This window comes from Ornithorhynchus anatinus, chromosome 13 (genome assembly GCF_004115215.2).
Source record: "Ornithorhynchus anatinus isolate Pmale09 chromosome 13, mOrnAna1.pri.v4, whole genome shotgun sequence".
Lineage (NCBI taxonomy): Eukaryota > Metazoa > Chordata > Mammalia > Monotremata > Ornithorhynchidae > Ornithorhynchus > Ornithorhynchus anatinus.
Genome location: NC_041740.1, coordinates 8,916,028 through 8,930,969, shown reverse-complemented (window position 1 = coordinate 8,930,969; position 14,942 = coordinate 8,916,028). Strand labels below are relative to the sequence as shown.

The 14,942-nt window shown below is 44.8% G+C and overlaps 1 protein-coding gene across 3 annotated transcripts in view; it reads left to right on the top strand.

Annotated features, from left to right (window-relative positions):
• The window catches only part of LARP4B (La ribonucleoprotein 4B), an 80,686-nt gene extending 77,991 nt beyond the window's left edge, over positions 1-2,695 (top strand). For all 3 annotated transcript variants that reach the window (XM_029077845.2, XM_029077844.2, XM_029077843.2), the window contains 2 exons: positions 445-559; positions 1,865-2,695. In XM_029077845.2, coding sequence (XP_028933678.1) covers positions 445-559; positions 1,865-2,149 — 400 coding nt within the window. In that variant the 3' untranslated portion in view covers positions 2,150-2,695. The remainder of the gene's footprint in view (positions 1-444; positions 560-1,864) is intronic.
• Positions 2,696-14,942: the final 12,247 nt, after the last annotated feature.

Here is a 14,942-nt window from a genome sequence, read left to right as displayed (position 1 = left end):
TCTCCCATTACATCCTGTTAGCCACCGCTCAAACCACCACCACTTCTGCATAAGCAATTGAAACGCACAGCCTTCTAGTGGTAGGACAGACCCATCCCCTCTGACCATTGTCATCTAAGCAACGTTCACCCAAAAGGCAACGGACCAGAAAAGGCGCCCACCTGTGTTTTCAGTAACTATGTGTGCAGATATGGGAGAGATTGTGTCAGTGACCCTCTCTCACTCTTGGCTGAAGTCTCAGCACTTTAGCAGTGTTGTCTTTAAACCAAAGGACAATTCTTTTACTGACCTCATAGAGCCTGGTAGCATGCTAATGGTTCCTTTTTTTTCTTTTTTTTCTGAACTCTCTCACCACTTGGTTCTGACAGTTGAGCTTCCGGTTTGATGCGTGTAATATCTGGGGCTCTGGAAATTCAAATTGTGATAACATCTTTTATTTTTCAGGGAACCCAAAGTTGTGGAAAAGCAGCAAAGGGAAACACAAAGCGTGGAAAGGCTTTCTTCTCCACTCACTACCACTACTGCGTGTAAATCGGTGCAAGTCAACGGGGCTGCCACAGTACGTGTCTTACTGTTTTTAGTTTTGCTTCCAAGTTGTTCATCATTTTTCAGAGCAAGAAATAATAGTTAGGGCTTAAAGTGCTGGATTAGATACAAGATAATCATATCGGGCCCAGCAACTCTCTTGTTAACACCTAAAGGTAGTACAGCGTTTACTTTGTCCACTCAGGCTACTAGCTTCTTTTAGGTTGTGTTGACAAAGCAGTCTTGATACTCATTGATGTGTCTGGAGCTTTTAAAATAGCCCCTGTGCCCAGCCAGCTGTGTTTCTCTTGTCATAGCCAGCATTTCAGGTAGATACTGGCAGTTGTTCTTCGTCTTCCTAGAATTTAAATTCCACCATTGTTGACTTCAGTTGAGGATTTCTTTGGAAACTAAAACTATTGAGTTTGGGATTAGGTAGCTACCCGCTGTACTCTGCAATGGCATATGTTTATATACTCAAAGGACAACTCCATGTACACGCAGTTTATTAAAAAAAAAAAAAAAGTGCACGCCTGCAGATGTAGATACACAAGTGTGTCTCTCCTTTGGTACGGAGATGTTTTTGAAAGAGGGAATACTTGGTCTTTCCACGGGAGGTTGTTTTGACCTATTCCCCCAAAATGTCACTTTTAGACATGTATCGGTCAACAGGGTGAGAAGCAGCATGGCCTAGTGGAAAGAGCCCAGGCTTCAGAGTCAGAGGACCCGGCTTCTAGTCATGACTCTGCCATTTGCCTGCTGTGTGACCTTGGGCAAGTCACTTCTGTGTACTTCAGTTTCTTCATTTATAAAATGGGGATTCACCTTCTGTTCTCCCTCCTACTTAGTGTGTGTGTGTGTGTGCCCCATAGGGGGCAGGGACTGTGTCCAAATTGATTATGTTGCGCTAAGCACATAGTAAGTGCTTAATACCACAATTATTTTTAATTATTAGGAGGTAGGTAGGATTGAGATCAGAAGCATTTCCACTTCCTCCACTCCTTTGAGGCTGCCGCTTCCATATTGACATCCTGAAGAGAAAAACACAGATAATGGGGAGGGGGAAAATAAGAAAGGGAGCTCCTGTCCACTTTCCTGAAGCTGCTTTTCTAATGTTACTAAAATTCTTGTCTGTAATTCTTCAGTTCAGCCTGCTAGGTTTGTTGAGGAAAAATGAGGGTCTTTCAGAGCTACAGTTCCCATTTGCATTACTGTAGTTTAAAAATGATTGGACTTTCTTGCCTTGCCTGTTCAGAGTACACCTTTCCCAAGTTTCAGCTGAAGACAGATCATGTGGTGATTTTGGTTCCAGTATCTTATGTCTGTCCTCTCCCCCAAGGAATTGCGAAAACCTAGTTATGCTGAGATTTGCCAGAGAACAACTAAAGATCCTCCTCCGTTGCCGCCCCAGAAGGAGCAGAAACCAAACACCGCGGGTTGTGGGAAAGACGAAAGGAAGCCCGCTGAACCTACAGTAGAGAGATCCAGAGAATCCCCTCCTGTGAAGTCAAACCCGGGACAGCCCAAAGACCAGAGGAGACCATCGGGACGCAGGTCACCCCCTCCAACCACTGGGAAACGTTTGAATAAAGAACAGAACACCCCCCCAAAATCTCCACAGTGAAACCGAGTGTGTGTCAGGGGGAGGCCAAGCGAGAGTTCTCCTTATCCCAAATTAAGCCCGTTGTCCCCACTCAGAGTACCGAGAATGAGTCGCTGGTTAGGAGCTTGCAGTGGTATATGAGGCATGTGAAATGCCTGCAAGTTTTGTTTTTCTTCTATGAAATAGATCCCCCCCCCCCGAAAATACAAAACAAAACAAAAACCCATCTATTTTTCAGGATTTAATTAATCTAAACCTTATGTTTAGGTTGGTGCTTAACTGGAGGTGATGCATAAAGTCTGATTTTTTTTCAGGATAGAAAATGCATTTATCTTAATGAATTTGATATTTTTTATTAAGCCTCCATGTGGCTGTGAATGCAAGCTATATATATATATAGTGAGTTTTTCTAAACAATTAAGCAGAACTGGGCTGCTTCAATTTTTTAAATAACTGGTCTGCAAGTACATATCTTTAAAATGTCAAAATAGACTGATATGGCTGGTGACAGCTAGTATTTAGAGTGCAAGAACAGCAAGTAAATTTTACAAAACACTTCAATACGACTGAATTTTTATTAGATTGCTGCAACATGTCAGCACAGAAACTTGCACTTTTAGGTTAAACTCTAACAGTTGATTCTAGCTTTTTTTTTTTTATCTTCTGTGCAAATGAACAATAAAGTTGATCCTAAGGCTAGCACCATCGAGACCTTCTGAAAAATTTTGAGTTTTGATGAACTGCAAGCGAGTAACCAGCTTCTCACTCCAGTTTAAAATGGATACTACTTTAAATAAAAATGCAAAGCACATTGTGAATAAAAAAAAAACCTGCAATGAGTTCCTAAGCTTTCCTAGTGGGAGGTACCCGTTGATGTATATTACCACAATTTAGCATTGTAATGTTCTTGCGATAGCCTGAAGTCAGCCCTCTTGGGCTGGCAAGAAAGCTGATGTGAGTCACCGCTGTACCTTCTGGTTTTTCTCCCTCCCTTGCGCCTTTCCTTCTCCCTTATCCTTTCCCTCACCCATTTCTTTTCCCCGTCCCCTTTCCTCCTTCCGTCCCTCCCTCCCCTCTCTTTCCTTTTTCCCTCCTTCCTCCCTCCACCACCCCTCCTTCTTTCCTCCCACTTTTCTTCCCTCCCTCTTCTCTCAGCCCCCCACCCCATGTTCCATGTAGATTTAACTCCTCCCCAAATACTCTTTGAAAGAGCTCATCCCTGTCAGTTTAGGGTTGACATCTTCCTGGACCTCCCAGCATTGGCATACAAATTTAAATTTTTTCAAGTATGAAAGAAAATATATATTTTTTTTTTTGGTGGTGTGTGTGTGCGTGTGTATGTGGTGGAGGAAAAAATCCCTGCTAATTACCTCTCAGATGAGGTTTCTCACATTGATTTACTTTTAGAAGTGATGCACTTCTGAAGGACAAGGATGCACTAAATTAGCAAGTTTCTAATAAAGTTAAATATAAATTATTTTTGTTTTAAAATGCCTAAAGGTTTTCTTTAAGTGTTCCACACAGCAGGCAGTTAAAGACTATTTCCTGCTGAATGTAACCATACCGTTTATTCCACAAAATGTTTATTTAAAACAGCTGATTTTTTTTAAAGAAAATGATTTCCATCCAATATTTAAAGACTTGAATTTTATTTAAACTTGAAAAATGACTTTGCCTTAACTTTTGTATAAGACAGCATAGAGTTAATGAAGTCTGGCCCTCTGGGTGGGCGTGAGTGGAATTCAGAGTTACTCAGTTTCAGTATATAGCTATTGTCACTGGTCTTACTGGGTAAATAGGCTGCAGTCCCAAAACGAGCAGCAGTTTTGTAATATACCTTAAAGATCTTAAACAGTTGATCTTTTTCAGATTGTTGAGAAATCCTGTAAATGCAAATAGTCAATACTGTATTAAATATGTGCACTTGGAAGTGTGTGCTTTGCTTGTACAGTTGTAAATAATCAGAACATATAAAAAGGTACCCTAAAGAGAAAAATCTGATAAAAAATTATCGATATATTATAAATGTTGCTGTTGAGCTGGATGTAGATAAACTAAATGTTGTGGTTTGAATATTACTTTAATTTGTTGGGTTTTTTGTTTTTTGTTTTGTTTTTGGTTTTTTTTTCCTTTCCTCCTTTTCTTTTTCTTCTGGTGTGCTGAACTGACCTGCCTCTTCACTGCAAAAGGGAAATGGAAAGAAAGTCTTAGTTTAAAAGCCCTAAAATGTTTTCATAGTCGTCTTTAAAGTGTGCATTTTAACCAATATGGAAGTGTTCTGTAATATAATGTAAATAGTGAAACTCTGGCAGTCGTCTGATAGTAAAACCAGTCGATTAATCTGAATGAAGTCTCTTGCATTCAGTTAATAACTAAGCATCATTTAGGCTGCCAGAAAATTTCACCCTGAGACCTATTTGACCACTTCTTTCAGGGTGAAAAGTGTGACTTGTTTTGAATATGTGTAGGATGCTAATAATTTTCCAAATGCCTGTTAAGGAAACATCAGCTGATTCCCTAGCAGTTGTGAAATTGCCAACTCGTTAACCGAATTAATTGACCTCTTCGATCCAAGACCGTGTTTATCGCAGAAAGGGTTGGCATGGCAAACTGAAATCTGGTATTTTTTCTAAGTATTGCACACTTCAAACGCTGTGGGAGGAGACGGGACTTCAACAAGAGGAGTCATCACCCAGATTACCAGACCCCTTCAGTCACCAGGTGTTAATAGAGATGTATCCTTTCCCCCATGGGCAGTGAACATGGCAGTTGGATCTGTGTATGGTTAGAGCCAGCTGTAATGATTCACTCCGTTTGCCTGCCGAAAGCAGCTGCAAATAATAATTTAGAAAAAGGTGACTTACAGCAACAGTGTACAGCTAATCATCGTAGCCAACTGGTACATCATAAAGTAATATATCGAGACCAGCAGGATGTGTTGTGCTGTTGTAATGTGTTCTGCTGCCATTTGTAGTAGGTCAATACACTGTAATTACTGCTTACCCAGCAACAGTCTGTTGCATTGAGAGCTTAAACCCTGCTCTGACGTGATTTTTATAGCTTTTTTTAATTAAACAAGAATGACATGCCAAATAGCTGTATGATATACAAAAAAAAAAGCAACCTTATTTGCAAAGACTGAGGTTTCTTTTCCACTTACTGACAAAATAAAGCTATCAGAATGGAAAGGTGGAATGTTGCATGCTGACTTGCTATGGAACATACAGCTGGTTAAAATATGTGGCTTTCAAAAAGGGAAAAAAAAAGATTTCACCAAACCCTCCTAGACAGCTGTATCTCAAGTTTGAGATTTGGAGATACGAGTCAAATGCCAATCGAAATTATGACCAGGTTGTGTGGTGATGCTCTTCATTGGAAAGTTTCCCAAGTCCAGAATCTTTTGCCAGAAATGTATTGAAGCGGAATGGTTACTAGGTAAGCGTTCGTGTGTCATGACACTTTAGATCAGTCCCTCTCCTCCTAACCCCCACAGATGATTCCATCGGTGTTTGTCGCTCAGAGGCAAATTTTAGTGGCACTAAGCTTTTATGTTGCTGCAATATCTTGGAAGATTTCAGCAGTCTGCATAAAAAGGCCCCATTTGGATTTGATTTAGTCTATCACAAGAGCAACAGCTGACTAATGTGTGGACCTATCTCAGTGTCTCCTTCAGCTAGCTATGGTTTAAGGGTTTTATGTGCTTTGTAACCTATTACACGAATAGCAGCAGACAATCGAAGATGTAAAGCGAGAGAGAGAGAGAGAGAGGTAACAGCTGCCAATTCATGAAATGGAAGTGTAATATGGAAGTTTTTGAGGGTTTTTGTTTTTGTTGTACTTTTTCCATTAAGACTGGAATCAAGCTTACATGTAAACTCTTGGTAATTTAAGTTTCCTTTTGTGTCATAGAATGTAAAACTGTCTAATTTGAAAAATATGTAGGTTATGAAAAATAAAGATTTAGGCACTGTTCAATTTTTCTTTTGATTTTTTTAATTAAATGTTTTTCTTCAAGAATATATAACTTTTTCACTCTTTTCTTTTGTCTCTATTCACATTGTTAATGTCCACATTAATGGAAAATGAGTTGCCTCAAATTGTTTGAATTATGAAAGTTTCTCTGCCATGTACATAATTCTAAATATTTATATGAACCAAACTGTAAATTTTTTTTCAATCTGGTTTAAATTGTTTAAGATATTTAATGAAAAATAAAAACTAGAACACTAAAATCCAAAGCATTCATTATGAAGCCGTCAATTCCAGTCAAGGCTCGATAGGCCAGGTGTCGCACCCGAAACCTTAAGAGGTACTCATGGCCGTCTCCAACAAAAGCGGTTGCCGCTCCTACCTGGGGGAGATTTGGAGAAAAGGGGGTGAGACCTAGACCGTGTTCCGAGAGGGAATTGCCGCTGCGACTCGGTCACCGCTCGACCTTCCTCCAGTCGATGGTATTTACTGAGCTCTTGGAAGAGGACAGCGGAGTAAGTCGACGTGATGCCTGCCCTCGAGGAGCTTACCCGTCTCTTCTACTCTTCCCCACACTTGCCCTGAGCCGCTGCCCAGGTCCACTGGAGGAAGCGGCATCGGCAGTAGACTGCAAGTTGCGCGGCCTCTGGAGTGGAGATCCGTACTAAAGCTAGGGTGGGTGGACGGGTCATCTCTCCCCTTCTGCCCCACCTCGCAGAACGGCGTCTTCGTTACCGTGTAAACTTTAGGGCTCTGCTTTTGGTACCCCAAATCCTGAATCCAGAAATACTTCAGGAATTTTTTGGAGTTCCCAAATTTCTGAACTAGTTCACCATTTTCCTTCCAAGGCAGATGATGATGATGGAGGGAAATGATCTGTTGATTTTCTCCAGGTAAACTCACTGTAAAACTGGTGTTTAGTCGTAACAATCATAAGTGCTTACTATGTGCCAGATATTCTTTTAAGCACCGGGGTAGATACAGATTAATCAGGTTGGACACAGTCCCCGCCCCACATTGGGCCCAAACTCTTAATCCCCATTTTACAGATTAGGTGATGGAGACAAAGAGAAGTAAAATGACTTACCCGAGTTCGCACAGCAGACACATGGCGAAGCCGAGGTTAGAACCCAAGTCCTGAATCCCAGGCCCAGGCTGTATCCACTAAGCCACGTCCTTTGCGGGATCCTTCTTGTAGCATGTAAATGGCCAGCTTGCTGGGGGTGCTATTTTGATCGAAGTGCTACTAGAGGAAAAAGCTACTAAGTAATCATATATTAATATGACTGCTTTAACTCCCACATTGAACTCCCTCTCCACTTAATCATTCAGTGGCGTGTATTGAGCTTTTTACTCTGCAGAGCACGGTACTAAGCAACTGAGAGAGTACAATAGTACGTACACACTATCCCAGCTCTCAGCTAATTTATCTCCAAGACATGTTTGCAAGCGTGTCTTTGGAAGTTATCTTCTAATTTTGATAAGTGTTAATTGAATTGCTAAATATTGGAATTGAACAGACAACACTGAGTTAACCTTCAAATGGCAGGTTCAGCTGGAGGAGGGGGAGGCTCACGAGGGGACTTAAAATGGAGTTCTTAAGAATTCACGGTATTCCTCTTGCATTTTTTTTTTGCTTTGCCTGAAGAGTCACACCAATGAATCAGACCCAAGTCAACATTTTCCCTAGAGCTTATTCTTCATACCCGTTCAGAATCGTGCTGTGGTTTCCCTGTGTGTTCAGTAGCTGAAAACCAAGAAATCCTCTTCATAAAACTGTTAATGTTTTTGCTGCCAGTTGGAAAGATGGTAAAATCTGGATTTGCCCAACTATGTGCATTCTGTTCAATCCTCTTAGGTCAAATCAGTCAAGACCGCTAAAAGGACTTAGCTTGTAGGTAAATTGGAAGGGTGATGAGAATTGAGTTACACCAGGTAAGTATAACACAGCTTTCTCCCCTCCTTTCATCTCCCCTCCCACCATCCACAGTGATTGTCCCAATTAGGCACTTTAAGGTTGGGGTCCCAGCTGTCATGTTTGAGCAGGGATCAGATCTACCTCATTAATCAATAGCATTTATTGAGCACTTACTGGGTGTACAGCACCGTGCTAAGTACTTGGGATGGTACAAAAGAACAGAGTTGGTAGACAAATTCCCTGTCTGTGAGCTTACAGTCTAGAGGGGAGACAAGACATTAATATACTCTAGGACTATAAATCAATGGTATTGAGTGCTTTTGTGCAGAACACTGTACTAAAAACTAAGAAAAGTACAACAGAGTTGGTAGGCAAGTTTCCTGCCCACCATGAGCTTACAGTTTAGTATAATTAAATGCTCTTTTGTTCCTTCCCAAGTGCTTAATACAGTGCTCGGTACATAACACTCAGTGAATATCACCAATTGACTGGGGTGGCCCCACTCACAGAAGAGGCTCAAAATGGGCTCTGCCAATCAATCCTATTTATTGAGTGTTTACTGTGTAACGGACACATTCCTACCCACAATGAGCTTGAAGTTTGCCGGACTGGGGAGGGGAGAATTTAATGGCCTGGTCTAAAGGGTGGTGAAACTTCTGATTTCTTTGTGCTATAAAGGAATGGCTCCTAAGGTTCATATAATCAAAGTACCAAAGTGTTCTCTGAAGCTTAGGAAGGAGTTGTTGACTATCCTGTAAACCAATTTCATCTGAGTTATTAAGGCCAACGATAGGGCAGACGAGCAGAGGTACAAGGAGTAGACTGCAAGCTCATAGGGAGAGAACGTCGTCTACCAATTCTGTTCTTTTGTACTCTCCGAAGCGCTTAGTATGGTGCTCTGCACACAGTAAGTATTTAGTAAATGTGATTGATTGAAAGGGGATCGTGTCCAAAAACAAGTCATTTCTGGGCTCCCCTGGGGGTAAGGTAAGGTGGGTGTCCTGAGTAGCAATCACGCACAGAGGGGTGGGGAGAACCCCTAACCCCCGTCCCCGGCAACCTGAGGGATGGGATGATATAGTAACAGCCTCTCCCAGGGATATGGTGGGGAGAAAACGAGCTAATGGATGTGAAACACTTTGGAAAAATGAAAGCCCTAAACAAATCCAAGGGATTATTGTTATTACCGGCTGGCTGAAAACTTCCTGTGGAGAAAGCAATTTGCTTCGGACTTCCCTATTGCCAGCAGTTCACTGGCGAGACGAGCAGAGTGGAAAGAGCAAGGGGCTGGCAGTCAGGACATCAGGCTCCACCACTCCTCTGCTAGGTGAGCTTGGAAAAGTCACTTAACTTCTCGTTGCCTCAGTTTCCTCATCTGTAAAATGGGGATTCAGTACTTGTTCTCCCTCCTACTTCCGCTGGGAGCCTGATGTGGGAGAGGACCTGGGTCCGATCTGATTGTCTTATCTCTACCTCAGCTTTTAGTACAGTGTTAGGTTGCCTGTGAAGCGCTGTGCTGGGGCAGATACAAGAGAATCCGATCATCGAGAAGCAGCGTGACTTAGTGGAAAGTGCACGGGCTTGGGAGTCGGGATGTGGGTTCTAGTTCCAGCTCTGCCACCTGTATGCTGTGTGACCTTAGGCCAGCCACTTAACTTCTCTGTGCCTCCGCTCATCTGTAAAATGGGGATGAAGACTGTGAGCCCCAAGCGGGACATCCTGATGACCTTGTATGTACCCCAGGACTTAGAACGGTGCTTGGCACATAGTAAGCGCTTAACCGATACCATCCTTATTATCGTGCTTCATTTGTTCCGGGCAGGGCCGAGCCCTGAGGTTCATGCAGAGTTGAAGAGCTTCAAACGGTATTTATTCAATAGTATTTATTGAGCGCTTACTATGTGCAGAGCATTGTACTAAGCGCTTGGAATGTACAATTCGGCAACAGATAGAGACCATCCCTGCCTATTGACGGGCTTACAGTCTAATCGGGCACTTACTGTGTGCAGAGCACTGTATCATTTATTTATTGGTATTTGTTAAGCTCTTGCTTATGTGCTAAACACTGTTCTAAGGGCTGGGGGAATAATAATAATGATAATGATGATGGTATTTGTTCAGCGCTTAACTATGGGCCAAGCACTGCTCTAAGGTCTGGGGGAGATACAAAGTTATCGGGTTGTCCCAGGTGGGACACAGTCACAGTCTTCATCCCCATTTTTCCAGATGAGGTCACCGAGGCACCGAGAAGTGAAGTGACTTGCCCAAAGTCACACAGCTGACAAGTGGTGGAGCCGGTATGATAATAATGATAATAATAATAATAATGCTGGTATTTTGTTAAGCGCTTACTAGGTGCAGAGCACTGTTCTAAGCGCTGGGGTAGATACAGGGTCATCAGGTTGTCCCACGTGGGGCTCCCAGTCTTCATCCCCATTTACAGATGAAGTCACTGAGACACAGAGAAGTGAAGTAGTAATAATAATGTTGGTATTTGTTAAGCGCTTTCTATGGGCAGAGCACTGTTCTAAGCGCTGGGGGAGATACAGGGTCATCAGGTTGTCCCACGTGGGGCTCCCAGTCTTCATCCCCATTTTCCAGATGAGGTCACTGAGGCACAGAGAAGTGAATAATAATAATGTTGGTATTTGTTAAGCGCTTACTATGGGCAGAGCACTGTTCTAAGCGCTGGGGGAGATAAACAGGGTCAGCAGGTTGTCTCCCATGGGGCTCCCAGTCTTCATCCCCATTTACAGATGAAGTCACTGAGACACAGGGAAGTGAAATAATAATAATAATAATGTTGGTATTTGTTAAGCGCTTACTATGTGCAGAGCACTGTTCTAAGCGCGGGGGGAGATTTCCAGGGTCATCAGGTGGTCCCCCGTGAGGCTCCCAGTCTTCACCCCCATTTTCCAGATGAGGGAACCGAGGCCCAGAGAAGTGAAGTGACTTGGCCACAGTCACACAGCTGCCAAGTGGCAGAGCCAGGATTCGAACCCACGTCCTTTGCCTCCCAAACCCGGGCTCTTTCCACGACGCCCCGCGGCGCTGGGGAGGTACCTTTCCTTCCCACTTTGCCCCGTGGTCCTGAGCCTCCTTCGGAGGAGCTCTGGTCCTCGGGGCGGCCTCCGGGCGGGCTCGGCTGGGCTCGGCCGGGCTCGGCTGGGCTCGGCCGGGCTCGGCTGGGCTCGGCCGCGCTCGGCTGGGCTCGGCCGGGCTCGGCTGGGCTCGGCCGCGCTCGGCTGGGCTCGGCCGCGCTCGGCTGGGCTCGGCCGGGCTCGGCCGGCCTCGGCGGTGGCTCCCACAGAGGCCGCCCAGGCGCCCTGCACTCCCCGAGGCCGGGCGGCAGAGGGCGCCCTCGCCCAGGCTTTCCCCGGCCCTCCTTGGGCCTCCGCGCCCCGGGGACAAGCCCTTCATTCATCCCGGCATCCGCTGAGCGCTTACTACGTGCCAAGCGCTGTTCTAAGCGCTGGGGGACATACCGGGCCATCCCTCCGCGCCCCAGGGACAAGCCCTTCAATCATCACGGCATTCGTTAGGCGCTTACTACGTGCCAAGCGCTGGGGGACATACAAAGCCATCCCTCCGCGGCCCAGGGTCACTAAGCCACGCTGCTTTGGGGACAAAAATACATCGAAGGTTCCCTCTCCGGCCTAGGCTCACTCTTCCCAGAAACCCTCACATCCGTGGCTCAGTGGAAAGAGCCCGGGCTTGGGAGTCAGAGGTCATGGGTTCGAATCCCGGCTCGGCCACTTGTCAGCTGGGTGACTTTGGGCAAGTCACTTCACTTCTCGGTGCCTCAGTGACCTCGTCTGTAAAATGGAGATGAAGACTGTGAGCCCCACGTGGGACAACCTGATTCCCCTGTGTCTACCCCAGCGCTTAGAACAGTGCTCGGCACATAGTAAGCGCTTAACAAATACCAACATGGTTATTATCTTCCAACAATGTGCCTTCCCAGGGGTGACTATGCGGGAGCGGCCGCCGTGAGAGGCTATACTTTCTGAAACGCAGGCCTGGGAGTCAAAAGGTCATGAGTTCTAATCCTCGCTCAGCCTCTTGTCTACTGTGTGACCCTGGGTGGATAACAATTGTTTTGGGTTCCTACCAGTCTAACTGGATGATCCCTTCCCAACCTCCCTGGCTCCTGAGCCTCCTCAGCATCCTTGTTTCCTCCTGCCTCTCCTCAGCCCTTTTCTGCCCCTTTTGGGAAGCAGCGTAGCTCAGTAGAAAGATCCCGGGCTTGGGAGTCATAGGTCAGGCGTTCGAATCCCAGCTCTGCCACTTAGCTGTGTGGCTGTGGGCAAGTCACTTAACTTCTCTGTGCCTCAGTTACCTCATCTCTAAAATGGGGATTAACTGTGAGCCTCACGTGGGACAACCTGATGATCCTGTATCTACCCCAGCGCTTAGAACAGTGCTCTTCACATAGTAAGTGCTTAACAAATACCAACATTATTATTATTACTATTACTTCTCTTCCCTGGGCCTCAGTGACCTCATCTGTAAAAGGGGAATGGAGCCTGTGAGCCCCAGGTGGGACAAGGACTATATCCAACCCGATTTGCTTGTTTCCACCAAAGTACAGTGCCTGGCACATAATAAGCGCTTAACGAATGCCATAATAATACTTATTATTTCAGACCCCATGGAAAAAGCATGGGCTTGGGATCCGGGTTCTAATTTTGATTCTGTTACTTTCCTGCTGTGTGACCTCAGACATGCTATTGAGAAGCAGCGTGGCTCAGTGGAAGGAGCCTGGGCTTTGGAGTCAGAGCTCATGAGTTCGAATCCCAGCTCGGCCACCTGTCAGCTGTGTGACTGTGGGCAAGTCACTTAACTTCTCTGTGTATCAGTTACCTCATCTGTAAAATGAGGATGAAGACTGTGAGCCCCACGTGGGGCAACCTGATTCCCCTGTGTCTACCCCAGCGCTTAGAACAGTGCTCTGCACATAGTAAGCGCTTAACAAATACCAATATTATTATTATTACTTAATTCTTCTATTCCCCTATTTCCTCATTTGCAAAATGGGGCTTAAATAGCTACTTAGACCGTAACCTCCATGAGGGGAGGGAGTGTGTCCTCTTTCGTTCATTCGATCGTAATTATTGAGTGCTTACTGTGTGCAAAACACTTTATTAAGCGCTTGGGAAGTACAGCTTAACAACAAATAGAGACAATCTCTGCCCACAAAAGCCTCACGGTCTAGAAGGGGGGAGGCAGACATCAAAACAAGTAAATAGGCATCAGTAGCATCATTATAAATAAATAGAATTATAGATAAACACACATTAATAAAAATAAATAGTATTATAATTATAAATATGTACATATATACACAAGCGCTTTGGGGCGGGGAGGAGGGTAGAGCAAAGGGAGGGATTTGGGGCGATGGGGAGGGGGAGCAGAGGAAAAGGTGGGCTTAGTATCTATCCTCGGGCTTAGTCCAGTTCTAGGCACCTAGTAAATGCTTAACATATGCCACATTTTTTTTTACAGTAAGCACAGCACCTGGGGAGGGAGTGTGCCCTAATGGAAAGATCATTTTCTACTCTTTGCTCTGAAATCAGTTTACCGCTTCACTTTGGGGTAAAGAAGCTTGTTAAACATGAAATTTTGCACCTTTCCCTGCTCTCACACAAAATGTGCTTCCCCTAGTTAATGGTTTGGAGAGGAAGGGGGAGTTGCGGGGAGGGAGGAGACAGGGAAATAGAGAGAGAGAGGCATAGAGAGTGCTCTTTCCACTGTTTGAGAGAGAGAAACCTGGGGCTGGGATCCAGGTTCGCCTGTTAGATCACAGGGAAAAAAAATCTCTTTCTTTTCCCCCTCCCCCCTGCTTTAGTAGACAAGGAAGTCAAATTGCTAGAAGGAAATCTCAATATCAAGCAAGAAGGATTAAAGTCTCCGTTGTTGGGTAGGGATTGTCTCACCGAATTGTACTTTCCAAGTGCTTAGTACAGTGCGCTGCATACAATAAGCGCTCAATAAATTCAATTGAATGATGAAAGTCTCTTTTTTCAGCGTTAATTTTAATTAATTAGCGGGGGTGGGGTCTGACATCTGTTTCCTTATTTGATTAATGTTTTGGATGAGTAATATTTGTTTCTCCTTTTTTCTCTACCTGATGTGAACTTGCACTTCCTATTTATTGACATAATTTCTTCGTAAGAATTTATTATCCCTTCAGAGGATTTTGCAGTTTGTCAGGTGTGTGTGCTGTTGTTAGGGGGAAGAAAAGGGAGGTGCTGGAGTCATTACTGTGATTGCCCTCACCTATTAATGGAGCCGGCTACACTAGCCAGGTGTTGGCAGTAGTCAGTAACCAACCAACCGTGTTTAGTGTGGGAGTAGGGAGGGAAGGGCAGGATGTGTGTGAGCTCTGCGTTGGAGGATTTACAGTCTAATGGTAGGGGGGTGAGTTGCTTGCCCTTTACTCTTCTCGGGGAGCCTGTTGCAGCTGCAAACTGGCCAGGTGACTGGTGATAGTGGTCTCACTGGTCAGGCGGGAGGTGCTGGCAGTATGGTAGGCTAACTCTGTTACTGTACCTGGGCTCCTGTTGGCTTGCCCAGGGTGGTCCAGCACCACCAGGCCTCTACTCCATCCCGTCCTGCGGCGAGGCTTGATTCCACCTTCCTGAGGGCTTGCGGTAGCCTCCTGGTAAGACCCCTTTTACTTGCCTTTGGAATCACTGACTTTCTTGTTAATTTCAGTCCCCTCACTATCGGATCCAGGGTTTGAATTGAGCTCGATTAGCATTTCTGGAACATGTGCTAAACTTTGTTTTTTGGGGTGTGATTCTGAGTTCAGGGAACCTCAGTTTCTACCCCTGGAGGTGGAGCTGGTAGACCAGCAACCAAATTAGGGAAATTCAGGTCATTATAGGCAAAGTAAGTCCAATATGCACTGTTAACCCCTTTCAA